The sequence below is a fragment of the Myotis daubentonii genome, chromosome 10 (assembly GCF_963259705.1).
Source record: "Myotis daubentonii chromosome 10, mMyoDau2.1, whole genome shotgun sequence".
NCBI lineage: Eukaryota > Metazoa > Chordata > Mammalia > Chiroptera > Vespertilionidae > Myotis > Myotis daubentonii.
The window spans coordinates 35,095,970-35,123,951 of record NC_081849.1 but is presented as its reverse complement, the minus strand read 5'-3'; the positions used below and the strand labels follow the sequence as shown (position 1 = coordinate 35,123,951).

The 27,982-nt window shown below is 48.3% G+C and overlaps 1 protein-coding gene across 5 annotated transcripts; it reads right to left on the bottom strand.

Annotated features, from left to right (window-relative positions):
* Nucleotides 1–1,774: 1,774 nt before the first annotated feature.
* ARHGEF5 (Rho guanine nucleotide exchange factor 5) lies at nucleotides 1,775–24,656 on the bottom strand. 5 transcript variants are annotated; one of them, XM_059712071.1, is made up of 16 exons: nucleotides 24,501–24,578; nucleotides 19,040–19,076; nucleotides 14,783–17,909; nucleotides 14,187–14,244; nucleotides 13,711–13,775; nucleotides 13,245–13,498; nucleotides 10,786–10,946; nucleotides 10,112–10,264; nucleotides 9,689–9,818; nucleotides 9,362–9,436; nucleotides 8,902–8,991; nucleotides 7,098–7,303; nucleotides 6,391–6,552; nucleotides 4,900–4,970; nucleotides 3,228–3,332; nucleotides 1,775–2,513 (listed from the first exon to the last, which is right to left on the bottom strand). In XM_059712071.1, the coding sequence occupies exons 3-16, from the start codon at nucleotides 17,895–17,897 to the stop codon at nucleotides 2,356–2,358; spliced, it is 4,803 nt and encodes a 1,600-aa protein (XP_059568054.1). In that variant the 5' UTR covers nucleotides 17,898–17,909; nucleotides 19,040–19,076; nucleotides 24,501–24,578; the 3' UTR covers nucleotides 1,775–2,355. The 5 variants fall into 5 exon arrangements, with proteins under 5 accessions (XP_059568054.1, XP_059568052.1, XP_059568055.1 ...); XM_059712069.1 differs by lacking the exon at nucleotides 19,040–19,076 and having other exon boundaries at nucleotides 24,501–24,655; XM_059712072.1 differs by lacking the exon at nucleotides 19,040–19,076 and having other exon boundaries at nucleotides 7,146–7,303; nucleotides 24,501–24,655.
* Nucleotides 24,657–27,982: the final 3,326 nt, after the last annotated feature.

Below are 27,982 nucleotides of genomic sequence, written 5' to 3'. Positions count from 1 at the left end.
AGCTGGCCAGGCACCCAAGCAGGACCCCCACCCTGATCCGGGACACCCTTCAGAGCAAACCAGCCGGCCCCCACCCATGCACCAGGACTCTATCCTATATAATAAAAGGGTAATATGCAAACTGACCCTAACAGCAGAACAACTGGGAATGACTGGTCACTATGACACACACTGACCACCAGTGGGCAGACGCTCAATGCAGGAGCTGCCCCCTGCTGGTCAGTGCGCTCCCACACGAGGAGCTCTGCTCAGCCATAAGCCAGGCTGATGGCTGCCAGTACAGCGGTGGTGGTGGGAGCCTCTCCTGCCTGCTCAGCAGCACTAAGGATGTCCTACTGCAGCTTAGGCCTGCTCCCCGCTGGCAAGTGGACATCCCCCGAGGGCTCCCGGGCTGCCAGAGGTATGTCTGATTGCCAGCTTAGGCCCAATCCCTCGGGGAGTGGGCCTAAGCCAGCAAGTGGTCATCCCCCGAGGGGTCCAGACTGCAAGAGGGCACAGGCCGGCTGAGGGACCCCCCCAGTGCACAAATTTTTGTGCACCAGGCCCCTAGTATATTAATAAAAAGCTGCCCTTTTGAAAATAGTGAGAAACTTCAACAGAACTTATCTAAAGCCCTCCCATTTTAGATGTTTGGTAGTGTCAATCTGTTAGGATAAATTACTATTAGCCAAATCTTAATTAGGATAGGGATTACTTTTCTAACAATTAAACAAGCTAACTTACATTTTTGGATGGACTCCAAACAAAATGTGTTATCAAAAGTGATAGCATCATGTCATATCATTGTTATCTGGGTATAGGACAGTCTGTAGTAGTATTCTTACCTTTGTACAAAGCTGCAGTGCAATTTTACTTTTGAGCCCTCCCAAAGATAAGGCAGAGGAGTACACTGTCAAGGAAAAGAGTATAATGACACAGCTTAAAAGATGACTATGCTGTCTGGCCAGCCTGGCTCAGTGGTTGAGTGTCGACCTATGAGCCAGGAGGTCATGGTTTGATTCCTGGTCAGAACACATTCCCAGGTTACAGCTTGATCCCCGCTGGAGGATGTGCAGGAAGCAGCCAATCAACGATTCTCCCACATCACCGATGTGTCTATCTCTCTGTCCCTCTCCCTTCCTCTCTGAAATCAACAAAAATATATATATTTTTAAAAATATGTCTATTCAGTTGCTGTGTGAGGGCTCTATATGAGGAAAAATGTAAAGAACGATGCTCTTCAGCTGAGAAAGGCGATCTGATCGGAGATAGACAACCATAGACTGTAGAATTGAATGGGACTTTAGAGTTACTTAGTCCAAACTTGTATTTTACATTTAAGGAGACTGAGACATGGACAGGCCGGATCATGGCAGTGTGGTAACTGGAGCAAAGGTCTCTTGCTTTGGGTCCTATGACTCTTTCCATTACATTGTATTGCTTTTCACAAACAGGATGAAACAACTGGGAAGATAACTTCACAATAATTCAAGTAAAAATATAAACTCATTAATGGCCTAAGTAGGATTTCCAAATTCACCCAACTGGCCTGTACCTTAAGGTTCAGGAAAAAGGTAAGTATGAATAGGTTTTCATCACCCATCAATTCCTTCTCAGGCATAATAAGCAGAGAAAATGCCTAAATTCTCTGGAGTCACAAAGCAAGAGTTGACAGACATCATGGCCAAGGCATCATCTTGGTCTTTCATGACACCTAATTCAAGTAGCCTGGAAGCCTCATGGGGGTCCATGTTTGGAACCTCGCTCAGTGCTCCAGAGTCTGAAGAGAAAATGCTCGAGTAGTGCCAAGTTTATTAGAGTGAGAGAGAATCCCCCTCACATCGCCACCAGTAGATCCCAGAGTTGCATGCACTACCTCATACCGACAATCATGGAAAATTGTTATAGTTGGAAGATACCTTAGAGGTCACCAGGTTGACCCTCCCAGCTGACATGTTAATCCCTCTTAAACATCTCCCTTCAGTGGACTGTGGTCAGATTCTGTTTACCACAGCCACGATGGACACTCTGGCCAGCTCTGAATCTGCACACTGGAAGAGAATGTTTAAGTACTATATGGTAGAAGAAGGATAGTTCCTTGGTGTAGGCCCCACTGGATCCTTTTCCTATGAGAACAAGTTTCCAGAGTCCGGCGCAAAGTCCCTCAAAATCCCCAACCAAGCACAAAGCACAAAAAAGGAGGCGGGGAGTGGGGGGTGGGAGGTGGGGTCTAGTGATTGGTAGTTGGATTTTGTTCTTGGGCTCTCAGAAGGTCTAGTTCTTGGTCCACAGAAGGCCTCTGTTGCAGGGTTGTAGGGCCAGCCCTCTCCAAGAACAACTTGTCCTTAAGCTCAGGGGAGTCCTTCCAGAGAATAGCTAGGTCTGTTGTTCTACCAGCTGTAGTTTGGCCGTCTTGACTCGCTGGGCTTCCTTCAGGTTCCGTGCACGAACCTCTGGGTTGGAAATGAACTCCACCTGGTGCACAGGAAACCAGCCTCGCTCCCCATCTGAGAGTCTCATGCCCTCCAGCCAGCCTATGGGTACAAGATGGGTGGGAAGAAAAATTATCTGGAGAACACAATCATTTCCCCTGAACCACCTTTCCAAACACATTCCTGAATCGTAAGGCTGAATGGACAGGCGAGCCCCCAGAGCATGGGACAGGCAGTGCACTCACCCTGGCTGCTTTAGGTCTGACTTAGTCTATAGCTGCCTACTCCTTAGTGTTCTTTCTCTACTCTCATGAGTTGAATTGTGTTCCCCCAAAGTATATGTTGAAGTCCTAATCCCAAGTACTTCAGAATGAGACTTCATTTGGAATAGGGTTGATGCAGATGTGATTAGTAAAGTTAAGATGATGTAATACTTGAGTAATGTGGACCATTAATCCAATGTACCTGGTATCCTTCAATAGAGAAATTTGGACACACACGCACACACATAGAAGGAAGACAGAGGTAGAGATTGGATACACTGCCACAAGCCAAGCAATACCTAGAGCTACATAAGCTGGGAGAGGCAAGACAGGACCCCCCCCCCCCCACTCCCCACCCTCAGTGCCTGTATAGAAGGAGTATGGCTCTGCCAACACTTTGATTTTGGACTTAGGGCCTCCAAAACCACAAGAGAATACATGTCCATTGTTTTACGCCACCCAATTTGTCGTACTTTGTTATAGAAGCCCTAAGAAGAGAATACTTCCATCCAACTCCAATGCCAGCCTACTGCTCGTGGACTCCCCTTCTTACCATCACTGCTTTGTTGAGTCACCATCACCACGTCTGCTTTCTCCAAAGCCAACTCATCATTCTCTCGAGGTTTGTAGGCTCGAAGGCACTGCACTTGTGGGGAATCTGGAAGAGAAGAGTGTGAAGGGAAGTTAGGAAAGGCAAGTAACTGGAACATGGAGAAGGAATTGCAGGGGGAGGCTGAGAGGACTTGAGATCAAGAAAGTCTGCGTTTTTGAAAGTTACAGACAAAAGAGACAATTGGAAAAGTCTTCATCTTCTACCAGGAATGAAATGGCTGACAAGGAAATACAAATACCAGAATTCAAATAAATCAAAAATTCTATTTCGGTGGGGAAGATGAATTGAGAAATACATTGGGAACAACTTTAGTGACTCATTATTACAAATTCTCCAGATCCATCTTCACTCTGAAAGCTTTCCTGACTCTTTAGTCCTCAGTGGATACTGAACTTCAAAACTGCTCATGTAGGCCAGACCATTTATCCTATACCTAATTATTTTATGTATGTGTTCTGGGTCTGCAACTAGATTGTAAAACCTGAGTCTGGGACTCATTCTTTATTTTCTTCATGCTACTCAACATGGGTCTAGAAGAGACTTAACCAGTGGGGCTCAAGATCTAAGAAGGCACCGAATCCCCTTCAGCTTCAGTTTCCTCCCAGGTACATGGCTAGGTTGATCAAGAAGATTCTTGAGAAAATTCTGGAATCGGGAAATTCCTACAGTTTTGAAGCTCAAGGTTAACAAGCCTCAGAGTATTCTTGACCCACAAGCATTCCATCATCTATGGGTTTATTGCTCTTTCTACTTTTCTGGCTGTACTAGTGCCCTCAGAAAACAAACAGAACACCACCTAATTATCTGCACTTCTTCTAAAGTCATCCTCTTTGCCATTCACAGGGTCACAGTGAAGGAGGAAGAGTTATCTTGCCTCTCTTACCAACCCTATAGAGCTGAAGCCCAGCAGATGATCACACAGTGAACAAGTAAACAGAACTCAGTTTACAACCGGGCTCTCCTACTTCCTTTTCCAGATTCCCTTGTATTTGTTTGTTCTTTTGTTTGAGTCACCAAAGGTCCTGTCTTCCTAGAAGTTCAGCTCCTTTTGGATACGGATTAGGGAGTCCTTGCTGGAGGACTTCTATGGAGCTTATAGACGACCCATAACTTCAGCCTTGGCGTGAACGCAGACATTCATAACGTGTGTGTGTCTGCGGCTACCAGTGAGTCCCCGGAAGCCTGGGGTAAGAGCAGTGGTTTCGTCATCCTCTACAGGAGCAGGGTGTGCTTAAGACAAAACTACTGTTTGGATATTTTCCCGTAACTCCCACTCCAGCCCTACTTTCTCCATTTCCCTGAGACCTTCAAGCAGAAAACATCCAGCCCGCTCCCACCTAAAAAAAGACAGGATAGACTTAAGGGGCCAAATATTTTAAAAGAGCAAACTACTGCCCCAAATAGGGATTGCATGGGGCTTGCAGCATTGCCATGGTGGTGGGAAGTTTTAAGCAGATACATCTCAGGTGTTTAACCTCCAGTGGGCAGCTTCTACCATGAAATTCTGGACAAAAGCAATAAATGGAAGCCTCCCCAAGTTACCATCCAGCCCTCGAAACTCCTGCCTCTAGAGGCGACTTCTGACCCTGGCATTTTTCTCTCCCTCACTTACCATAACACTCCAGAAGGTCCAACTCCTCTCTGGGCATGGCCAAGGCAGAGATCCATCGAAGCTTTTCACTTCTGAGAAAACAAAGGAGGGTCATTGTTCCAGCTGCAGCTCTGGGGTGTGGGACAAGGGAGGAGATGGGGAACGGACATGACTGTGGGAAGACTGTCTAATTCAGTGGTATTTAGGGAAGTCAATGGGATTCTTCTTGGCAGGAAATATGACAGGATCTTGAACTGTATGTTAATGTCTTGCCCTCCTTTATGTTTCACCTTCTCTTTCCAAGTTTATCCTGTCAGTGGCATCTGGTATCTTTCAAGTGGGGGCATAAAGTCAAATGTCAGTTATAAACAGGTGGATTTTCCATTATGGAAATTGTACTAAGCAAAATGTTCATCTCAGTGTAGATCCCCTTGATCACTTTGCATAATTCTTGACACTCCTCTGCCCACCTCCCTTCTATTAAATGTCTCAGAGATGAAAATCATCCTATCATTATAATTAGATCAGGGAGATGTATCTCCTAATTTTTCTTATGTAATGTTCATCCTAGCCTAATTCTGTGATTATCTAAAAGTTTTTGCATTATCTTAGCCTTGGCTTCCAAACACGCCAGAGTAATCGAGAGCTGGCACTGTTACTGTTCCAGAAAGATGCTGCCCAAGCTGCCAAGTAAAGGACACGGGGCCATGTCTGACTACTCAGTGCAGGTGACACTGTGCACACAGACTCCGGCACCAGGCTCTCTGTTCCACAAGTGAACACAGCACTAGTGATCCCACCCTGAAATGTCCTCCAAGGGACAAAACTGAAAAGTGTCTGAAACATGAAGATCCGACTATTAGGTAACATGTCAAACTTTTTAAAGGAAACATTTCATATGTCTTTTATATCATCAATAATAGGTATAGTTTTGTAGCTGTTCATTATTGTTGGCACAGTGTACCAGATTTTCTAGGTATTATTTTTAATATTCTCCAAAATGTTATGTATGTATAAATGTATTTTTATTATTATTTAAAAAATGAGTGAATCGAAGTTCTCAACACTATGGATTTTTGCTCAACATAGGACTGGGTTGGAAGGTGGGAGCAAGGAAAGCCAATGGCACCTCACATATGCACCAGCCTTGGGCACTGAGGAATTTCTGGCTTGCACACATGGGCATTCACTGGTGATGTCAGTAATCCAACTCTTTAGTAACTCCATACTGTCCATCTCTTTTTGGCATTTCACAGACTTTGTCATTCCAGGTTAAAGGGAATACAATAGATACTAAGCCTTGGTGGCGAAGATATACCCTCACCCACCCCAATGTCCTATAGGCGTCTATTAGCTCCAGAAACTTGGGTTTCTCTGTGGATGCTCCCCAGTCCAGCAAGGACTATATAGTGCCGTGGCTATTTTCTGGACACACTTCCTGCCTTGGTCCCATTTCTTTCCTGGGCTTTCAGGTCTCCCTCCCCCCAGCTCCTCTGCACAGCCCCATCTCACTGAGTCTCCGTGCTGAAGAGGAACTCGGCCTGGGTGCCCTGCGTGTTGTGCAGCAGGAAGAGTCGGAAGAGGTTTTTGTGAGGTCCATGTAGCTTCATTTCACACTTTTCTCCCCGAATAGAGGAGAAGGGAGCATGGTCAAACACCAGGAATCGGCCACCCCTGCAAAATACAAGGCTTTTCAACCAGATTCTAGAGTTGTCATACTTTATCCACCCCCAGAACTTAGGATCCCAAATCCTTGTCCTTAGCATATGTAGCCTGCAAATTCTCATGAAAACCATACGATGCTGCTTACTCTCAAGATGGTAGATCCAGCATCCCCAGGTATGTGTCACTAGCTTGGCAAACCACATATCTAATATCATGGATACTTCACCACTTTAAAGAGTTGCAGAGACAGACCAATATAAATTTTCTAAGACCCTGCGGATCTGGAATTGGCTAAGTATCTTTGGGCTAGTAGGCTCAGCCTAGTCCAAAGAAGCCACAAACTAACCGATTGGGAAAGTGATAACTAATTTGTTGCATTTTGCTCTGTGTCTATAATGTGGTACAGGTCTTGCCATGTGATCTTGTGGCATATTTGGTGGGATCCCCTTTTTTGCTTTGGATCTTTCTCTTTCTTCTCTATACCATGACCTGACCTCCACTAAGAAGGGTTCCTCTAGGGTTCCTCTCTGTCCCTTTCTGTCCTCCCCTCTTGCCTCTCCCATTTTCCTCTTGTGCTCTGTCCTCCCATTCCAATCACTGACTCTCGGGGCCGAGACAGCAACAGACAGTCATTGAAGAGATGCAGGTGGACTGGACGTGTGTTCAGTTTCCTTCGCAGCCCTGGAGAGACACTGGACTCCAGGGCAGCCAGCTCGCCACTCTTCACCAGCCAGCGTGACTGTGAAATGAGCGGGAATATCTGTAGGGTAGAGGAGGGCAGAGAAGGCAGTGTCTCAGATCGGACAAGCACAAGGCCCACCTCACTATGCCCCTTTCTCATGAGGTCCACTGACAATCATCTCTTCCACATCTTCCCTCTTGCTCATACCCACCCCTTAGACTTTGCTTCCCTGTGAACCCTCCAACCATCATGTAATGGTACAGCTCCCATGTCCATAACTCAGGCAATGGAAGGTACCTGTGGTCTAACACCAAATAGTGACCATGTGAGAAAGCTTGGCCCTAGAAACCTGAACTGAAGAAGGCATGGAAAAGCCCAATTAGGGCATTTAGTGGAAGAAGGCAGGGAACACTATGTATGTGTCTTAGAAGTTAAAAGATTTGGACAGTTCTGATATCTGTTCTTTCTTTTATTAAAACCAGAGACATGAGAGGAGTAGGTGGGATCCGAAGTGGGAATGGGATTAAGGAGAACAAGGTAGAATCTGCTTGGAGCTGGAATTTAGGCAAAGATAAGGGTAGAAACTAAGATAGATATGGGGATCAGAAGTATGCCCTCTCTCAGGGAAATAAGAATGGCATCTGCTCTGAGTTGGAATTTAAATGTGGAATGTCTATTGTAGATTTGCATTTGGATGGGAGACTTGGCCATAGATTTGGATTCAATTTTTTTATTGGTTGGGCTACACTAGATTGAGATAAAATATTGGTTGGTTGAAGAACTAAAAATATCTATATCTATAATAATAAAAGTGTAATATGCTAATTAGACTGGATGCTCTTCGAACAAAGCCAGGGTTGCAAGGGAAGCCCGGGTTCTGGGTGTCAGAGGGAAGCCGGTGCCAGCAGCCGGGGAAAGGAAGGCCTACACTTGCATGAATTTCATGCATCGAGCCTCTAGTATATATATATATATTAAAGCCTAAGCAACTGTTCGACCGTTCGACCGGTAGCTATGACACGCACTGACCACCAGGGGCCAGACGCTCAACACATAGGCATGAAAACATGGAACAGACTGATGAATCTCAGAGGGAAGAGGGAAGGGGGGAGGATGGGAAGAGATTAACCAAAGATCTTATATGCATACTAGAGGCCCAGCGCACAGATTCATGCACCAATGGGGTTTCTTGGCCTGGCCTGTGGGGATTGGGCCAAAACCAGTAGTCCGACATCCCCCGAGGGGTCCCAGATTGCAAGAGGGCGCAGGCCAGGTTGAAGGACCCCCACTGATGCATGAATCCGTGCACTGGGCCTCTTATATCTTTATAAAGACTTGAATTGATAAGTTTTCTTTCATCTGCCCAGTTCCCAGGTGTACACTATGCCCCTCAGGTAACTTCATTTCTTATGTCTCCTCCCAGAGTTTCTTTACAAGCAAATGCATGTACAGATTTGCACCTTCCAACTTTTCCATCAAAGGTAATACACACAGTTCTTCTGTATCTCTCCCCTTTTCCACTTAGTGGGGTATCATGGAGAATAAAGTAGGCATTTGGGCACCCCAGAAATAGGACAGAACAGAGGCATGCAGACTGAGGTTAGAGACTGGCATGTTGAGAGCCAGAGGGCTCTGTGTTAGCAGGTGACCTGCTGACATGCCGAAGACTCACTCACCTTGCATTCAAACTCAATCTTCTGGCTCAGGTAGATGAGCTCCTCCGTCCGGCGCATTCTCTGGACGTTGTTATTGCAGTCTCGGATCAGCTGCCAGGAGAGCAGGGTGAGGAAAGAGGAAGGGCACTGTGTTAGAGGTTTGACCTTTGAGGCCCTGAAAGAAATCTGGAAATCAGTAGTTGTGACAGCTTTTCCACCAGGCTTGACCTGCATGAAGGTGGTATCTAGGTAACGTTTCAGGACTCTTGGTGTACTTGCTATGACAGGGTCAACATTCCTGGGCTGAGTGAAAGCAAGATGGAATTTGGAGAGTGCCTGCAGTGTCCTCATGGTGGGAGGAGGCTGTGGGTGCGGAGGGAGGTTTGGTGGGTGCAGGAGGTACCTGGGTAATCCCATCAGCAGTGGCCATGGACCTGGGCAGGGGAAGACTTCTCCATGAGGGGAACTGTGGGCCACCTACCTCCTCCAGAGCATGGTGCGCCTTTGTGGCCTCTGCTTCCTCTGAGGAGCCAGGCTGTGTTCTCTTCAGAATGTTCTATAGGACAAACAGCAGCCAGATGGAAGGGGTGGTAAACAGGAGGAGATGGTGGGGGTGGGCCATTGGGAGAGGTCCAGGAACAAAATTTTAGTAGCAAATTAACCCTGAGAAAGAAGGGTGTGGGTGGTGGGGAGACTGCGCACTTTGTCCACAGGGTGTAGGACAGTGCAGAAGGGCCAGTCCTGTGACGTGGGGCTTCCTGAAATCACCCTTTTGAGTTGAGGGGAGAATCCCAGGTGGGGTCTGTACCTGGAGCAGCAGTTTGAGACGGGTGATGCGCTGGAATGGCAGGATCAGAAAGGACTTGAGGGACAGGCGCTGGCAGACAGGGTCACTCTCCAGCCTCTCTAGGACCTCGCGGAAGCTGCTGTTGGTGCTCCTGTCAGACAGCAAGTGGGTAAGGAGGGTGGGGAATAGTGGGCCACAGGGAAGGCATGCGGAGTGGAGACACAGTGGAATGTTTGTGGGTCAGGCAAGGATGGTGAGATCCAATGACATGGGGCTGAGACCTAATGGTCCAGGGCCTGTGATCTGGAAGGCACTGGGGCTTGAGATCACAGAACGGGCACAGAATATGTGCTCAGGTGACAGCACTCTGGATCAGGGGTTGGAAGTTTGGATGCAAGGTCACTACCAGGCCCACACAGGGACTGAATGGGGTTTGGGTCTCACAGCAGAGTTTGGAAGGTGCGTTCCTGGTAGGTCTGGTTGGTGACATAAGGCAGGTAGACCCGGCGGAAGTGGGAGGCATGGTTCAGGACTACATCACACACGTGGAAGGTGAAGATGTTGTTCTCAAAGTTCTCCTCCAAGTCTGAAAGGAACCTGCGCAATATTCAAACAAGTCTCATGAGACCTGTGGGTCTCAAGTGAGCAGCTGGCTGAGCCCTGCTCTACCTGATCTGTGACAGCTCTCAGTTAGTGAATAACTTCTGTCCTTTGCTCTGTGCCCCTTGCTCTGCACTCACGTTCTCTCCGAGGTTGCTCCTAGTTTTCCCATGATCTAACGCTCTGGTCCTAATATTCCATTTCTTGTTCTTTTCTGGAATATGTTCTGGTTTTCTAACCTTTAGATGCTTCCCAAATCTCGTCTCCAATGCACTGCGTACCCACAGTACATCCAAAACTCAACCCAGGAGGCATCTCTCATTAATTTGTTCATCCACCAATGGCTCTATCCATCCAGCACCCTCTCCTCTACAATTTCGTCCTTTCCCTACAGCCACTGGGAATCTCAGAGGGAGCAGTAAGAGGGTTTCTGAGAAGGAAAAAGATACCTACTGAAGGTTTATAGGCTAAAGACAGTGAGGCGGAGTGAGTAGCATTTGGGAGAAGAGGTGTCTTACGTGGCACTGACATCACGCACGTCCTGTAGACGAGAAAAGAGCCACTGCTGGTCTTGGTTGGAAAGGATAGCCCGGAGCTGGGGTGAATGCTGGAAGTGATCCACAGCTATGTTCAGGCTGCGCAGGTAGGAAGCCTCTGACACAATCAGCTCAAATTTGGCCTAGGAGTTGGGGAGGAGGAAGATTAATGTACAACACATTTTGAGTCCCTGGTGTATGTTTTAGGGGTAGCGTGGTAAACAAGACAGATCTGTCTGTAGCTCACCGTCACAGTGAAACCTAACCTGGTATCAGGGAGAGGGAAGGTGCATCGAAACCAAGGGGAGAACATGTGCAGACCCCAGAGGTGTAAGAGAGAAAGATGCTTTCTGGAAACTTACACTGAACATTTGCAGAACCATGTACTAAAGTAGGGGCAGGAGAGGAAGCCAGAGAGGCAACCATGGCAATCTGGAGAGTTAAGTGAACAAGGCAAAGGAGTTTGGTGGGCTTCATACCACAGAAAAACAAAAAGAGGCTCTATGTAGGGGAATAACTTGACCATCAATGTGTTTCTAAGCACAGTGTAGAGAAAAGATTAGAAGGGGCAAGAGAGCCATATTAGGAAACTGCCGTATTAAGTCCAGGTGAGAGATGAAGGCCTAAATAGCCGTGGGAATGGGAAGGGGCCAATTTCATGGCTATTCAGGAGGGACACGGGGAAGGACCTAGTTATTTGCTAGAAATGGACTCTAAAAGAGCAGGAAGAGTGCCAGCTATTGCCTCAGTTTTTGAGTTGGGTAACTGGGAGAATGAGCCAGAGAACTCAGAGATTCATTTGTGTTTGTGTCTTGGCCCTGACACTCTATGTGGCTTTGGGTGGCTCATTTGATCTCTCTGAAGCTGTTTTCTTGCCTTTGGGGCAGGGACAGTGACCCAACCTCACAAACATGTGACAGTCAAAAGAAATGGAATCAGTGAAAGCATCTTACAGACCCTAGAAGTGCTATTTTATGAAAGAAATATGTGCTTATAAGCGCAGAGGCCTGTCTTCTCAGAAATGTGAGACCGGCTGGCCCGGGAGCCACGTGGACATGGGAGGATGCTGGAGATGCTGAAAGGGAGCTGGGTTCGAACCAGTTCCCAGGGTCTGGCTCACAAACATGGGGAAGAGAAGAAGTGATTTTCTAAATATCCTCCAGGTGCTTTGGAAGTTGAGGTCAGATCAGGGTCCCCCAAGTCTGAGCTTCAAAAATCCTAAAATTTATATTTGTCTGTTTGACTTGGTAAAAGCATTGTTTATCTGTAAGTCCTTCTGGCCCAAATGTTTCTCCTTCCCACTTCTGAAAGGGGTGAGTATGCCACCAATGCATATCAAACAATGTGCCACACACTCTGTTTAAAGCTAGATACGTGTCATTTCACTTAAACCATGTAGCAACCCTGAAAGGTAGGTATTCATTATCTTCAATTTTTAGATGAGGAAACTGGGACTGAGCAGTTATATAATTTGCCTGAGGTGACACAGCTAGTAAATGGCAAGGCAAGGCTTTAAACCTGGGTTGGCCTAACTCGAAATTAAAGTCATGAACATGCTTTGAATAATTACTATATATTAGAAACTTATCTTTTTTTTTTTTTTTTAACTCTCCCAGTACCTCTTTGCAATGCAATTTTACAAATGAGGAAACAGAAGTTTAGAAAGAGCAAGTAATTAGGTCAGAGTTAAATAACTGGCAAACATTAAAGTGGGCTTCCAGGTCATTGACTCTGAAACCTTAATACTTAGACATTATTCCAGGAAACCTTTACGTTGTACCATTTTATCTTCCTGGGAAGAAAAGTTTATCCCAGGCTGGTTATCAGCAAAGCTCTCCAGATAAAACCCATTCATGGTAACGACATCAGACACACAGCCTCTACTACAGTCTTGCTTTGGGGCTAAGGACCAAGCAGAGACTGATGGTCATTCAAAAGCCTCTATGAGTCCAATGGACCACGGGTCAGGCACAAGGGCACTCAGTCTTCAAGGGATACAACAGAAAAGCCCCTGTGTGCCTTGGCTGAAGTAGCAATCTTTAGCGGAGCCTGAAACCATGGTTCAAGATGGAAATTTCTGTCTAGCCTGAAGCACTAGTGATGGGATTAATTCTACGTCTGGCCACTCTGTATAAGTCTGAACCAACACCAGGTAGCAGTAAATGGCCATGGCAGAAGGAGGTGGACAGGCAGGCGGGTGATGATCTTCAGAGAGCAATTGAAGTCCGTTGGAGTGGAGATGGCTGACAGCTTGGGATGCACGAGTGTGTGGTGATGGTGGAGGTGGTGGTGGTGGTGGTGGTGGTGGTGGTGGTGGAGGTGGAGGTGGTGGTGGTGGTGGTGGTGGTGGTGGTGGTGGTGGTGGTAATGATGAGGAGATAGGATGTGAGCCTCCCCTCCTGCATCCCTCTCTGTTGCCCCCACCCTGCTCTGTTGGGTACCTCTTGCAGTTTTTGGTCTTCATGGGTCATGGAGAGCAGCACAGTGCTATTGCGCACCACAGGGATCTCCTGCCAGAGGGAGCTCCTGGAGGCCATGGAGAGGCGCTGCAGGTAAGACTCTGAGGACACCAGGGCCTTTCGGGGCTGCCGGGGGGAGGCGGGCCCAGAGGCCTCTGCCAAGCTGTCCAGCCGCTGCTGGCTCTGAATCTCCTTGTTTAGAACCACATCGCTGTACTCCTGGTAAAGCAGCTGGGCTGTGGGGTGAAGCAGTGTGGGAGAGGGAGAGAATTAGGGAGACAGGGGAATTAGGCACAGAGACAGACAGAAGCCACCAGACTTCTTCTGGCTCTCTTGGCAGTTTTCTCTTCCTGTAGGTGTCCCCAACCCCTGCTGGCAGCCATAAGCCCCTTCCCAGTCTTGGGCACAACACCTATGTGCATCCATAGTTCTGTTTCAATATACTCACAGGAGTTGATGAGCTTTGAGCAGCGTCTTGAAAAGCCTCCCATCACCTCCTTTGGCTTTTTCTCCCTGTGGAGCAAAGAAGGGCTCTGGGGTGCTTGCTGGCCCTTAGATACCGAGGAGCCCCAGGTAACTGTAGACTGGATAGTCTCTAACCTCTGGGACGTATGCTGGGATGTCAGGGCCAAGTCCCCTGACCCATTTTGGGGTAGTTTGGAGCTTTCTTGGATGTCATGTTGAATTTTTACAGGGGGTTTAGTTCATAGCTAAAGGGCCTAGGATGATAGAAAATTAAGACTTAGGTAACAAAACCAGGTAGATCAAAGGATACCAGGCTCCCTACCCTGGTATCCTGGTGTCTGTCTCTTCCTCTCTTTCCCTCTGGAAGAGACAGGGTCCCAGAACCCATGTCAACTAACAGAAATCTCAGTATGCTAAGAAAAGAGAGTACAAGTGTGCTGGTTGGGAGGGATGACTCACCGAAAAACAATGGAGTCTGAAGGGCCAGGGGGCTTTTCCGTGGCTGGGCCTCTTGAATCTGAAAAGGGAAATGGATGAAGTAACTGAAGTTTCAGAGGAACATTCAGAGATAGCTGAAGAAAGTAAGACATAGAGAGATGTAGGCACCCGGGGAGGGGAAAAAAGGCTGATTGGGAATCTGTGAGGGAAGTGCCAAAGTAGAAAGCATTTGATGACACGACTGGGAGGTATGAACACATCCCTCATGTCAGAACGTAGATTGGACAAGGAGATGATGTGTTCTCTACTATGAGGAGGACATCAAGAGGTGCTGGTAACTGGAAAGTGGGGTGTGTTTGGGGGTAGGGAAGAGTGTCCACAAAAACCTTAGGAAATGTGACACACAATGAAAACACCATGGTTGGGTGACAGAGATGCAGGGAAGGAGAAGGAAGAGCATCACAGTGAGCTCAGAGGCTTCCAAGGACTTCCCTCTGTGTTGGGGTTGGATATGTGGGTGAGTGAAGCCAGCAGGGGGAATAGGAGCCCTGGGACAGAAGATGGATGAGGTGGTAAGAGCTACAGAAAGCTTGGTCTGATGAGTGCTCCTTGCTCACCTGAAGAGCCCTCAGGTAAGATGGAAGGTCTGCGCAGGCCTTGCCGATGCCAGCCCTTGTGCTTACTGGAGCCCTCACCAGAGATGGCAGCCTGTTCACCACTGCCCTGTGGTGGTCTCCCTGAGTCCCGCCTGTGGGGCCAGCTGGATGCCTTCTCCAGGTGGGGATGGCTGGGTTTTTCAGGCTGCCTTGTTCGACCTATATCCGACCTCCTCAGGCTACTGGCTCCTTCCTGAGGGTCTGTTCTTCTTAAAGATCCTTTGGCAGGGGCCTCTGACTCTTCTGAGAGCCCTGGTGCAGAGGTGGGTTCCTGGAGACCCATAGTCCAGGGGGTGTCTGGGGAAGAGGGACTCAGAAGGCTCGTCATGTTGCTGAAAGCTATGTCAGGGGATACTTCACTCTTTCTCCTACTGGCGGAAGCCAAAGAGTCTGTTGATCTGCCCATGGCTGGGGGCCAGGAAGTACGTCCTCCAGAGTGGGGACTGGAGACTGCCCACTCTTGACCAACAGGCCTGGGCTTGGCTTGACCCCCTGAATTCATGAGTGCTCCCTGAAGGCTCTTGTTCCTCCCTCTGGCCTTCGGGGGTAATGGTGGTGGTTCGGTGAGGGGATTTATGACAGGGACAGGGGGTAGAGGCCTGTAGATCCTTGGACTATTATGAGAAACGGGAGAATGGTGGGGCTGAAACAAATCAGGAGTTGGGGGTAATGGCTTGTTGTATCTCAGCCTTGGGGAGGAAGAAGTCCGACTATGGTGGGAATCATCTGGGGTAGAGGGCAGAGGTCGGTACTGCCTTGCCACATGGGGGTCAGGAATTTCAGGAAGTGGAACTTTGGGGGGGCCACACAGCCCTGAACTTAGGGCCAATGGAGGGTAGCTACAGTGCCTCAGTGTGGGGACCGCTGCACTGGGATGGCCGTCTCTCTCCACCGCGGAGGCGTGGACGTGCCTCTTCTTTGGAGGAGCAGGAGGTGGAGGTTCATGAAGTCTGGTATCTATGAAGACAGGTGAAGAGCCATATATGGGAGACCCTGGGGTAAAGGATGAATTATGTGGGGAGCCCCATGGCTGGCTGCTGTGGGGACTGCTGGGCCTGTGTGGATCAGAGGTAAAGTCTCCAGAGTCATGCCCCAGAGTGGACAATGAACTAGGGAATTCTGGAATAACGCTGCAGTCTCTACTGCTTCTCCTGTCCCTTCTTGGGTTCACAGAGCCATGGATGGCAGCTTTGGGAGGTCTCTGAGGCAACCCTGAATGAGAGAAGGAAAGTGATCGTCCCACCAGGTCCGGAGCCAGCTGTGTCCTGTGAGAGCCCGGGAAAGAGCTGCTCAATAGGTGCTGGATGGCCCCTGTGAAGTCAGCTAGGGGGCTCTGAGGAATGGCCCCATTGGAGCTTCCATGTGGGTCCACGGTAGCCTCTGAAGAGGGGGAGCCGGGGAGGGCTGCCAGGAGAGTCTCAGAAGCCCCACAGGCAGATGGGATGTCAGTGGAGAAAGAGGCTCTGGTGGTTTCTGGAGAATATGCAGCCAGAGAGGCCTTTGTCCTGGGGATGGCAATTGGGGGGCTGGCAGCCAGCAAGGCGGCTCTGCTGGGGGAGACTTCAGCAAATGGGGAGGGAGCTGAATCTGATGAGTTTGGAGAAGTTTCAGGTGCACCAGCAGAGGCCACGTGGGGCCTCCCACTGGATGCTGTCCCTGTCCCCAACTGGGAACCCTCTGGCTGGGGGTCCCGAGCTATTTCTTGAGCAGGTGGCCCCCCAGCAGGAAAGAAGCGAGGTGAAGGATTGGACTGACAGTTACATCCTATTGGCTCCAGGGTGGGAGTCTGAGCTATGGGACAAAGCTCCTCACCCCTAAACTCTGTCTGAGAACCAGGAATCCTGGCATTACAAGCATCTGGGAACAAGTCACAGGGAGAATAAACCTTGGGGGCTAGTGGGGGAAGACCATCATGCTCTTCCCCCTCCTCTGCAATCCTCTCTCCTCGCACTCCCCCCAGTGTGGCCCCATCCCAATCTTCTGCCTCCTCTTCCTCCTCCTCTGGCATCAGTGTCCCTGGCAGATCTTGATCTTGCCTTCCAGGTACGTTCACTGACCTCCTGGCTAAGCTTTGATACTCCTGGTACTGAGCACCCATCCTACTCTCCTCAGGCCCCTTCAACTCCCTCTTCCTCTGTTCACCCACTTCCAGATCTTCCTGGCCCCGAGTCCTCCCCTCCCACTCATCACAATTCACACCTCCTGATTTCTCATTAGGCTCCTCCCTTTCTCCTTGTTTTGCAAGCACCATATCATCTTGCATCTGTCCCTGTTTTTGCCTCTGTCCTCCCTGTGTGCCATTAACCTGCTCCCCCATCTGTTCCTGCTCCCCCAGAAGCCCCTCAGAACACACAGCCTCCCCCAGGACTTCCCCCTCTTCTTGTCCCTGCACCTCCAGCCCCTTGGCCTCCCGGGGACACAAAAGCCTTTCTTTCCCTTGACTTTCCTGCAGCTCCTCGCCCTGCCTGGCAGTCCCCCTTCCAGGGTCCCGCAGGGCGCTGGTCCCTACAAGGTGCTCTTCACAGGAAGACGAGCGTCTGGCCCGGGCAGAGGCATCTGGAGAAGGCTCCTCTTTCTCTGCTGCTTGTCCAGCCCCCACCGTCAGCGAAGGGAATTCTGGTCCGAGTTCCACCTCCATGCGGCTGCGCAGCTCGCTGCCTAGTGGGGCCATGCCCAGATGTTTACCCTGGACAGGGCAGGCCCAGTGCTCTGGAGGAGCTGGTGTCCTTGCCTGTCTGTCTGCCAGGCTCGCGGGCACTGCCTCCTGGCACTCTGGGGTGTCCCAGGCCTCGGCCATAAGGTTTTCCTGCTTGGTCTCCACATCCAAAGGGGCCTCCTGGGGGAAGGAGGTCATACTCTCAGTTGCACAGTCATTCACATCTCTTAAATCTCTCCGCTGGGTCTCCCAGAGTCTGCTTTCCTCTGCCCACGTATAGGATGGGTCCCGGCCTTCTTGTGCTTTGGGCCCCACGGCAGGGGGCTGGCTGCTTCTCACGAGAGCTTCAGGGATGACACTGAATTCTGCTACAGCAGGAATGGGAGCCGGTGCTCCACTCCGCGGCTCCGCAGCCTCCATCGGGGCTGAATCCTAAAGAGGCATAAAAGACAAAGTTTCTATCACCTCTTCGGCTTTTAACTATCAGAGGGGCAGACCATGAAGAACAAGAGTGGGACATTTCTTTGGTTCTCCATAGACTCATTCTTTGAGACAAAAGGTACACAACAAAATAAGCAATAGCCTCTATAAATAAACTTGTCACTTATTTGCCCATTTAATAAGTACTTAGCAAGTGACCCTTTCAAGTGGGGGACATTCGGTAGTAAAGGAGGTAATGTCCTCATGGAGCCTGCAGTCTTGTGGGAGAGACAGATAGGAAGTGATTAATTAGACCCTCATTGTCAGAGTGCCAAGTTCCCCAATGGTCATTCCTCCTAGATGGTATTATGTCATATTGTCTCTCCCTGTCTACTCTCTGGACATCAAGAGTGACTCAGGCCTATGTAACTCCCAGACACTGAGCGACACACCCAAGGTCTAACAGCACGAGAAGCAGTGTTTCCGGGGACCTTCCTCCTCATCTGCTGATGGGGGTTAAAATAGGTCTGGTCATTATAACCCATGTCCAAGGCAAAGTGTAGTGTAACCGCCTTTATACTGGGTCTGGACTGTGCTCATCTCATTTTTCATAGTGTCGCACAGCCCTGTAACTAATTAACAATTTTGTTTTCAATTAGAAAGGCAGCTGTCATAAAGCAGAATGACTTGTTAGATTAGAACTGAAGGGATACCGAGGTTACCTGCTTCAAGTAGGTCCATAAAACTGTGTTACTCCATTATCTTACTCTTTCTCTCCAACAACCTTGTGAACTCTTCTCATTACTCATCAAAATCTTGACCTTCCCACCCCTGCTCTCACTTCAGCAAATTCTTTGCAAAATATTGAGAAACCAAAGGAAAGAAGAATATGGAGAAACCAAAGTTGCTCCAGTTTCTTGCAACTCAGAGAGACCTGCGTTTTGCTCTCTCCATCTTTCCTCCTCCAACAGGGCAGGCGTCCCTCCTCTCAAAACACCACCTTCTTCAGACTTCCTTCTCAGGGACCCTATGCTATGGGTGACCTTCCTCTCACTATCACCTCTGCTAGAATCATCCCACCAGCATTTAAGCAAGTCCATGCCTTTCTCATTTTTCTAACCTGTAAAGGGAGTTGCTCATACCTGCTGTCTTCACAGCCTCACATCTCGCCTGCGTCTCCTACAATCAAAGGAGACTCTATGAATGCTTATTTTGGAGGTTCTTGTCAGTATTTGACACTACTGACATTAGAAATACTCTCTTTCTTGTTATCTGTGAGACTACAACTTACCGATTTAACCTCTTACATTTTCCCCAATCCTCTAACTATGTTACTGTGCTCCTCTTTGTAGCACTTATCAATTACAGTGCACTTTTCTTCTCTGTAGCATTTACACAATTATGATTATTATATAATTACTAGAGACCTGGTATTCATGCACCAGTAGGGTCCCTCAGCCTGGCCTGTGGGATCGGGCTGAAATCAGCTCTCTGACATCCCCCAAGTGGTCCCAGATTACAAGAGGGTGCAGGCCAGGCTGAGGGACCCCACCGGTGCACAACGGGGCTGGGGAGGGACATAGGAGGCTGGGGAGGGACCGTGGGAAGGCTTCAGGGCATGTCTGGCCCATCTCGCTCAGTCCTGATCTGCCAGACCCCAGCAGCAAGCTAACATACCAGTTGTAGTGTTTGCCCCCTGGTGGTCAGTGCACGTCATAGCAACTGGTCGACAGTCTGCCCCCTGGTGGTCAGTGCATGTTATAGTGAGACGTTGAGCAACCTTAGCATATCATTAACATATTACACTTTGATTGGTTGAATGGCCGACCAGACGACCGAACACTTAGCATATTAGGCTTTTATTATATAGGATGTGTGTATTCTGATTTACCATCTATCTCAAACAATAGGTGGTAAATGTCCTGAGATAAAGAACTACATCTGTCCTGCTCAAATATCTATACATAGTTCTCTACCTGGCCTGTACTAAGTGTTTAATAAATACCTTTTAATTACAGAATAAATTCTTGTTTCTCTCTTGGCCTACATTTCCCATATCTAACCTAGCTACCAAGTCCTATTAACCCCATCTCCTCAATATCCTTCAAGTCTGTCCTCTTCTCTCCAAATCCACTGCTAGACCCTACACAGGCTGCTGTCCTCTCTCACTCAGGCCACTGCACTTGGGGCAGAGCCTGGCCACTGGCCTCTACATAGCTTCTCTTGCCCTTTCCCAAGGCATTCTCTACCCAGCACTTGAGTGAGTCTCAAAAGCCCCACTTCTAGTTTAAATTCTTCAGTAGCCTCTAACTGCCAATAGGATGAAATACAAATATCCAGCATGGGTTATGTACCCTCCTCAACCTGGCCTTTGCCTACCTCTTCCCCCTCCTCAGCCCCCACCCCACTGGCCTTCAGTCCCTCTGGCTCACCTCCCTCTCTCCTGTAGGCCTTCAGTGCTGCTCCTCGGCCTAGAATCCTCTGCTCCTACCCCAGAGAAGCCTCTACTCTCCCACACTCACTGCACTTGGAGTTACATATTTAGTGTCTGTTCTCATAAGGGCACAAAAACTGCAATGTTAACTGCTTAGCCCTCTGCTTGAAGCTTAGTTGGCCCTCAACAAAGATTTATTGAGTGGATGAATGGAGGAAGGAAGAATGCAGAGGTGAAAGAGCGCTGTTCAGTTTCCAGTTCTGCCTTTTTGTTATCTTGCTAATTTTAAAGCAATTGTGAAAATCACTTAAACATCCATTTTCTTATCTTTATAAAAGGGAAAGATATTTTCTTTGCAAGGAATTGTAATGAAAATTAAGTATGACAGTATAAAAAGTGCATTGTTAAATGTAAGGATCATAAAAATGTTAGGGATTGTAATTATGGTTGATGAGAGAGAATAAGTGTAAGAGAGAAATACAGGACTTATGAGCTGGAAGGACCTTCAGAGACAGACAGAAAACTGCTTAAGTTAAATGAGGAACCTGAAGGTCAGATAATCTAAACACTTGCTCACATAAGCAATTGGTACAGGTGAACTAACCAAGGTCTTCTGACAACTCAACTATAAGCAACTAGAAGTTCAAGTGTAAGAAAGCTGGAAGGTCACCAGCCTGGAGAGACCTCAGGGGCCTAGGGAATACACAGGTGCACCTGGACCTGCACCCTCCTTGTCTGGTCTGGGCTTAAAGTGGAAGCCCACCACCCAAATGCCCACTGTCCTGCTAAGGTATTGCACTTGTGCACATGCTTGCACAAGCACCCATCCACATGCACGTACCTGCATGTGCACACACACACACACACACATAAAATGAGCCACCCTTGCAGTTTCTACACAATAGAGACTGACATAACCAAACAAGCAGGTCCCTAAACACCCTACAGATGTGATAAGTATGTGACAAGTTCCAGGCCACCCCATAGACACAAATACCATCTATACAGGGCAAAGAGCCACCATGTCTAACATAAGCACACTTGTGTAGAAGGGTTTTTATATCCTTTTCCAGTTAATTGACACAGTGCAAGATTTCCTCCCTATGTCTAGCCCTAAGGACAAAATACTATAATCACTATGGATACTGTGATGTGACCCTATTCTCTCAACCACATGTTAAATAATATACTTGCTCAATGTAAGCACTTTATGAATCTTGGCTCCTACCTGCCTAAGGGGACAGTGTAACTAAATCTGTAGTCTCCCCTCACCCACAGCTGTATTTTCCTGGCCCTATACCCATACACACTGCCATGTCCTCAAAACAAACAGTCTCTAAAAATATGTGTGCTTCTGCTATATTTAGGCTACATCTGTATGCCCCATGGGCTACCTGGACATCTTCAGTTCCATACAAGTGACACAACGCACGTGTGCCTCCTGCAATCCCATTGACAGTATTTCTAACACAGTCTATCCATTTGGAAATATTGGTGGTCACCAGCTCAGACACCATTCCCTATACGTGATCCTGTCCTATTATAACCCTATTAGAATTAGGCACCACAAACCTACAACATGACAAAGCTCTAAGAAATCTGCAAAGCCATTAAGACATCAGGAGAGAGTTTTTGCACTGCCCATTGTTACAGTTGCCTCCTCACCCCCTTCTGTATGGGGACGAAGCTCAGTAACTGAACACCGACAGATTGAGCATGGCACCTTCCAGACCAGACACATGTTGCATCTGCTGACCCCGTCCCACCTATGACTTCTTTCAAGACAAATCTGCAAGTCACCCCATTAACACAGTGTATGACAGAGCGCAGTATCTCCTTTGGATCCCACAAACATCTTAGCTCTTGTCCATTTCTAGTCTGAAGACATAATACTATTTCAAAGACAGCCACCTCACCGCCACCCACCTCCATCACACTGCTGCTTCTCCTTCGAACCCATGCTGCCTGCTATGTGTAGGTCTAAATATCTGCTTCCTGGATTTTCTAGCAATGGCAGTTTCAAATATTCTGATCCACACCAAAAATCACTAAAACACTTGAGACTGCAACACTTCTGCATTCATACTACATTGTCTATACTACTGCTTATCTTAGGAAAATACCCCCAAACCACTTTTTTTTTAAATATAAAAACTGAGACTCCCACATAGATGGATGCCTTTATCAGTGTTTGACATTATTGCCCCCAATGCTACACATATATAAAAATTAGAGTAGCAAGCTGGACCACTAACTGCAAAGACCTGTGCTCTATCCACTTTAGAAAAGCCCCACCATCCCAGTGAAAACTATAATAACTGGCTCTTATCTATTCCTAATGTCTGAGAATATCACAACCTCCACTGCCCTGCAGACCGCATGGGCCCGCACAGAACATCAATGCTGACAGGCCCCACAAGCCCACTGTGGACACCCCCTGCCATCCAGACAGATTATGTGTGAGTGACTTCTTTGTGTCCTTAGCAGGGCCCCTGAGAGGTGACCTTGTTCTTGCCCACCTTGCAGACACTATAAATGACCAGCTCCTGTTCACTTCACAGACACAGAGAGTGATTTACCCTGTCTACACCAGATGCTGTAAGCTCCCTGACATTGAGTAACACTGCTCTTGTTCAATCCATGGCCCCGTGAGTGGCCCATTCTTGTCCACACCAGTGACTGACCACTCCAGACACCACAAATGACATCTTCTTGTCTATCCCAAAGACACCATGCTTGATGTGGCCACAGACAACCTCAGACAGACCACACTGTGGTCAGCCATATACTCTTGGGACCCCTAGGACATGAAGACTCTTGACTATGTTTTGAATCACTGTTTTCTTTTGGTAAGAGGGATACCTTTGCACACCTCCTGACCTCTCTCTCTTCCCTACCATGATAATGACATACATTCCTCCTGCCAGACAGTCTCACTCAAAATTGACACCTACGTCCTTCCTCCTCCCAGCCCCACCCCCCAAGAATCCCCTCAGTAGACATGGCTTCAGTTTCAGGCCCACAGACTGGTTAACAAATTATTCCCATTTTGCTAGGATCTAGGCCAGTCTCTTCTTTCACTCTGGTGTAGCTAAAACAGGAAGTCTGAGAGAAAGGCCACATCAGGAGCTGTTGAGCTAGGAGCTGTTGAGCTAGGAGCTGTTGAGCTAGGAGCTGTTGAGCTAGGAGCTGGGATTTCTGGAGTAGGCCAAGGATGCAGGGCCTTAGAATGACATGGGGGAAGCAAAAGAGGGAAGGAGCTAGAAAAGAAAGCCACCCTCTCTCCCTTGTCTGTCTGACACACCCCTCTCCCTCAATCTGACAAGACTCCTGGCCAGAGTTCACTTTGGTAGACAGAAGGGCAAACCTGTCTTGGGAATCCAAGATCCAGGAAGGGGAGAAGAGACTGACATCTGAACTAGCTCAGGACTAGCTGAGCTGGCATCAGGACTAGCTCTCTGAGGACAGTCTTGCTGAAGGCAATTTTAAATGATGCTCAGAAGGAGAGCCCCAAGCCCAACTATAAACAGCTCCCTTCCCACCTCCCCAAGTTGAGAATGCAAATTGTGCTTGACAGGAAACTTTGGAGAGACTCCCCAGATATGGGGAACCAGGGAAGGGGGCCAGGGCAGGAATCATTTTTACAGGTGAAAGTACCTTGGCTAGCAAGGGAAAGGTAAATATGGAGACATACACAGTGTGCAAATCCATAGGAAGGTAAGTAAGGAAGGCCCAGGCCTAGTTAAGAAAAAGGAGATAATAAGACATCCACAGGTGGGGAAAACGTTCCACAGCCGAGTCTCAGTAATCCCTTATTACAGGGTCAGCCCTCCCCAGGGCCGAAACTTGGAAGAGTCCTATTATTGGCCTGGAGAACATCTGGGGGCAGGGTGCCCAGTCCCAAGGAAGGGGCCAGGCCGGAAGCGAATTTTTCAGGCAAGAGCATTTCCTCCAGCTTCCCTCCCCTTCCTGACCAAGATAGTCACACGCCCCAAACTCTGCCCATCTGCCCAGCCCCCCATTTCCGGAGCCTGCGCCCTGGGACCGAGCTGGGGCTGGCCCCAGGGTAAAGGCCTAGTTTCCCGTCCTGGCCGACCCTCCCTTACCTCCGCCAGGACTCTACAGCCGCCAGCCCAGAGCCAGGAGCTGCGAGGGAGGAGGGCACCCACCTGGGCAGTGTCACATGCTGTCCCGGCACCAGAGTCCCTCCGGGTCCCAGGCGCCGGCCGGCCGTCCCCAGCACAGGCCCTGGACGCCACAGCCGCCCCACCCGCGCCCGCGCCCGCCCCTCCCCGCCCGGCCGGAGGGAGGGACCTGGTTCTCCTAGGAAGTTTCAGGTGAGGAAACCAGGGACACACCTTCCTGGGGGAGGGGCAGGGCCCGGCTGCACCGCGGCCCCATTGGTGTGAAAGAATCTCCCGCGTCACAGCTGGGAAGTGGCGATCTGGAGGGGAGCCCGGCGCAGAGGGCTGTCTGCTGGGCCGGGGACAGCGGCCGGCACGAGTGACCGGAGGCGGGGGGAGGGGGGACTCTCTTGTGCCCTTGTATGTCTCTGAAATCTGCTTGGATAGCGCTTCCCCCTGTATTTCTTCACTTGAGCCTGACTCTGGACCATGCCTTTTGTTAGCCTGTCTGTCTCTGAACGTCTGAGTTTTTGTGTTAACTTTTCTGAGTTAACATTCAATGTTAATTCTCTTCTTACTGTCTCCCTGTGACTCCCTATAAGACGAAGGGTGTATCCTGGGTTCTCTCCCTCTCCCTCATCTTCTCCCTCTCTCTCTCCCTCCCTCTCTCCCTCTCCCTCTCCCAAGAGGCCATCGCTCAGGGCCTAGGAATGAGCATCTCTAAAACCGCATGCCCAAGCCTTTCCTAGGTGTTATCTGAGTTCACTTAGGATGATGATACATCTCAGGATGGTTTTCCTTCTGTCCTCTTCCCAGGACCTCTGTGTTTGTGTGTGTTTGTACTGAAGTATCTAAGCCATTTCTCAGGCCTGCCTGTGTTTTTTTCACGGCTGTATTTTTTCCTAATTCTTTCAGGGAAAGCTTGTGTTCTGTTGGTCTGAGTCCAAGCCTGAGTGGGTCTATTTTTAATGCATCTCCATAGATTTCAAAGAATGTCAGAATTTTCTGTGGTGCGTGAGCACACGCCCCTAAGGGACCAAGACTCTTGGTATTTTAGTCAGACTACCCCCAACCCCACCCAGAGGTTCCATCCTGATATAAAAGTTGAGTGGAATCTTCATGGACTCTCTGGTTATTTTGTTCCTGGGAATACCACCATCTATGAGCCCAAACAGCTAGTGGGTTAGACCACTGGCTGCTGCATTGAACCGCTGACCATGACTACTACATTTTTGAAGGGGACTTTAGGATAGAATGTAATTAAGGTAGAACAACATCTTCTCTAATAAAGTCCTGAAACATCTCTATGTTCAAAGAATGTGCTGCTTCAGCCACACTACTCTGAGGGGTAAGCCCTAAACAGTTCAGCAGCCTTCAGCCCACCCCACGCTGCCACGTAGGTGTGGGAAGCAATGGGAGGAAACCGGGATGGTTCATGTATGTAAGGACAGGCCTAGCACATGTCATAAGCTCAGCAAGAGGATAAAAGTGGCAAGTGCGGTAGATCAAAAAATTCATTGAAGCATTATTTACAATAGCCAAGATATGGGAGCAACATAGGTGTCCATTGGTAGATGAATTGATAAAGATTACACACACACACACACACACACACACACACACACACACACACAGGACTATTACTACAGCCTTAAAATGAATGAAATCTTGCCACTTGAGATAGCACAGATGGACCTGGCCAGTATTATGCTAAATGAAATATGTCAAACAGCGAAAGACAAATACTATATGGTTTCACTTATATGTGGAATCTAAAAAAAACAAAGCGAATGAACAAAACAAAACATAAAAACCCAGACTCATAGCAACAGAGACCAAAGGAATGGTTGCCAGAGCAGAGGGGCTGGTGGGGGTTAGGGAGTGAGTGAAAAAGGTAAAGGTGAATATAGTCAATAATATTGTGATAAGTTTGCACAATGACTGATGATTATTAGAATTAGAGGGGTGATTACATTGTAAGGTAGAAAAACGTTGAATCACTATATTATATACCTGGAACTAATAAATACTGTATACAAACTATAGTTAAATAAAATTTTTTAAAAAACGTTAAGCTAAAGCTGTCTTTATTTCTAGGCTGGGAGAGCGCACTTAGACCAGGGTATGGGTGAGCAAAGTTAGTGAGCTCCTGATCCTTGGGTGGAAGGTGCTGATCGCTGCTGTTCCATGCTGCCTCCTGGGAGTGGCCATGTGGTCAGAGGCACTGGACTGCCTCCCACCAGCCTGGCTATTCTTCCTGCTCCACTCTGGCTTCTGTGCTCTCCTGGATTACAGCTCCGTCCTTTGTTTCCTCTCTCAGGTCTCATAGACTTGACGTCTTCTTGTTCTGACAGCACTGACCTATCAGCACTTTTGGGTGTTTTTTTTTAAGTTACCAACATGAGTCAATGACCACTGGGCTCTTATCCAGAGAGCTAAGTATACAGGCTAGACCTGACTTTTCAAGTAGCAGTGAGATGTGGGAAAGTTAAAAATCATCAGTTAGGGAGTTAGCTCTTCCCGGGGAGCATCCCTGCCTGCAGGGTGTGTGTATATTGGGAACCAATTGAGCTCTTCTCTTTGCAAACTATGATTCCCTCTTTTTCCTTCTTTTCCCTTTCTTGATACTTGCTCTTAGTGCCTGGGTTTCTTAATCAGGGCTGTCTCCCGATCTTACTATTTTTTTAAAATATATTTTTATTGATTTCAGAGAGGAAAGGAGAGGGAAAGAGAGATAGAAACATTAATGATGAGAGAGAATCATTGATTGGCTGCCTCCTGCATGACCCCTAGTGGGGATCTAGCCTGCAACCTGGGCATGTGCCCTAGACCAGAATCTAACCCGAGACCCTTCAGTCCACAAGCCAATGCTCTATCCACTGAGCAAAACCGGCTAGGGCTCCCTATCCTCCTATTTTGATAAAGGATTTACAGTGACCTTTTACAGGCAGGAATTCATCTGAGTGCTCCCTGGGGCTGTCAGTGTCTGACCAGATGTCCTACTGGGGACATCACCGTTGTTATTGGCGGTGTGGTCTCCCACTTAGTTAACTCTGACTCTCAGCAGACCCAGTGCTACTTCTTTGAAAACTGCTCTGACCTTTCTGACTCTGCCTTTTGCCTGATCCCATGAACCTTTTGAACTGATTCTGAATTCAGTTCTTAACTGGCTGACCGTGGTCTCTCCATCTCTCTCCTTTAAGTCTACCCTGCTATGGTTCTTAGCTACCCAGTTTCATTCTAATGAACATATTTTTTTCTTTTCTCATCCCTTGCAGTAGCCTAAATTTAGTGCTATTCAAGATATAAATACTATTTGCCTCATTCACTGCCTTATTTATTTACTCAATATGCATTTTTAGAAACCAGATATACAAAGACCAAGTCTCTGCCCCCAAGGAACAGAAGAAAGACACAAGAAGCACCTAGTGGCCGAAACCGGTTTGGCTCAGTGGATAGAGCGTCGGCTTGCGGACTGAAAGGTCCCAGGTTCGATTCCGGTCAAGGACATGTACCTGGGTTGCGGG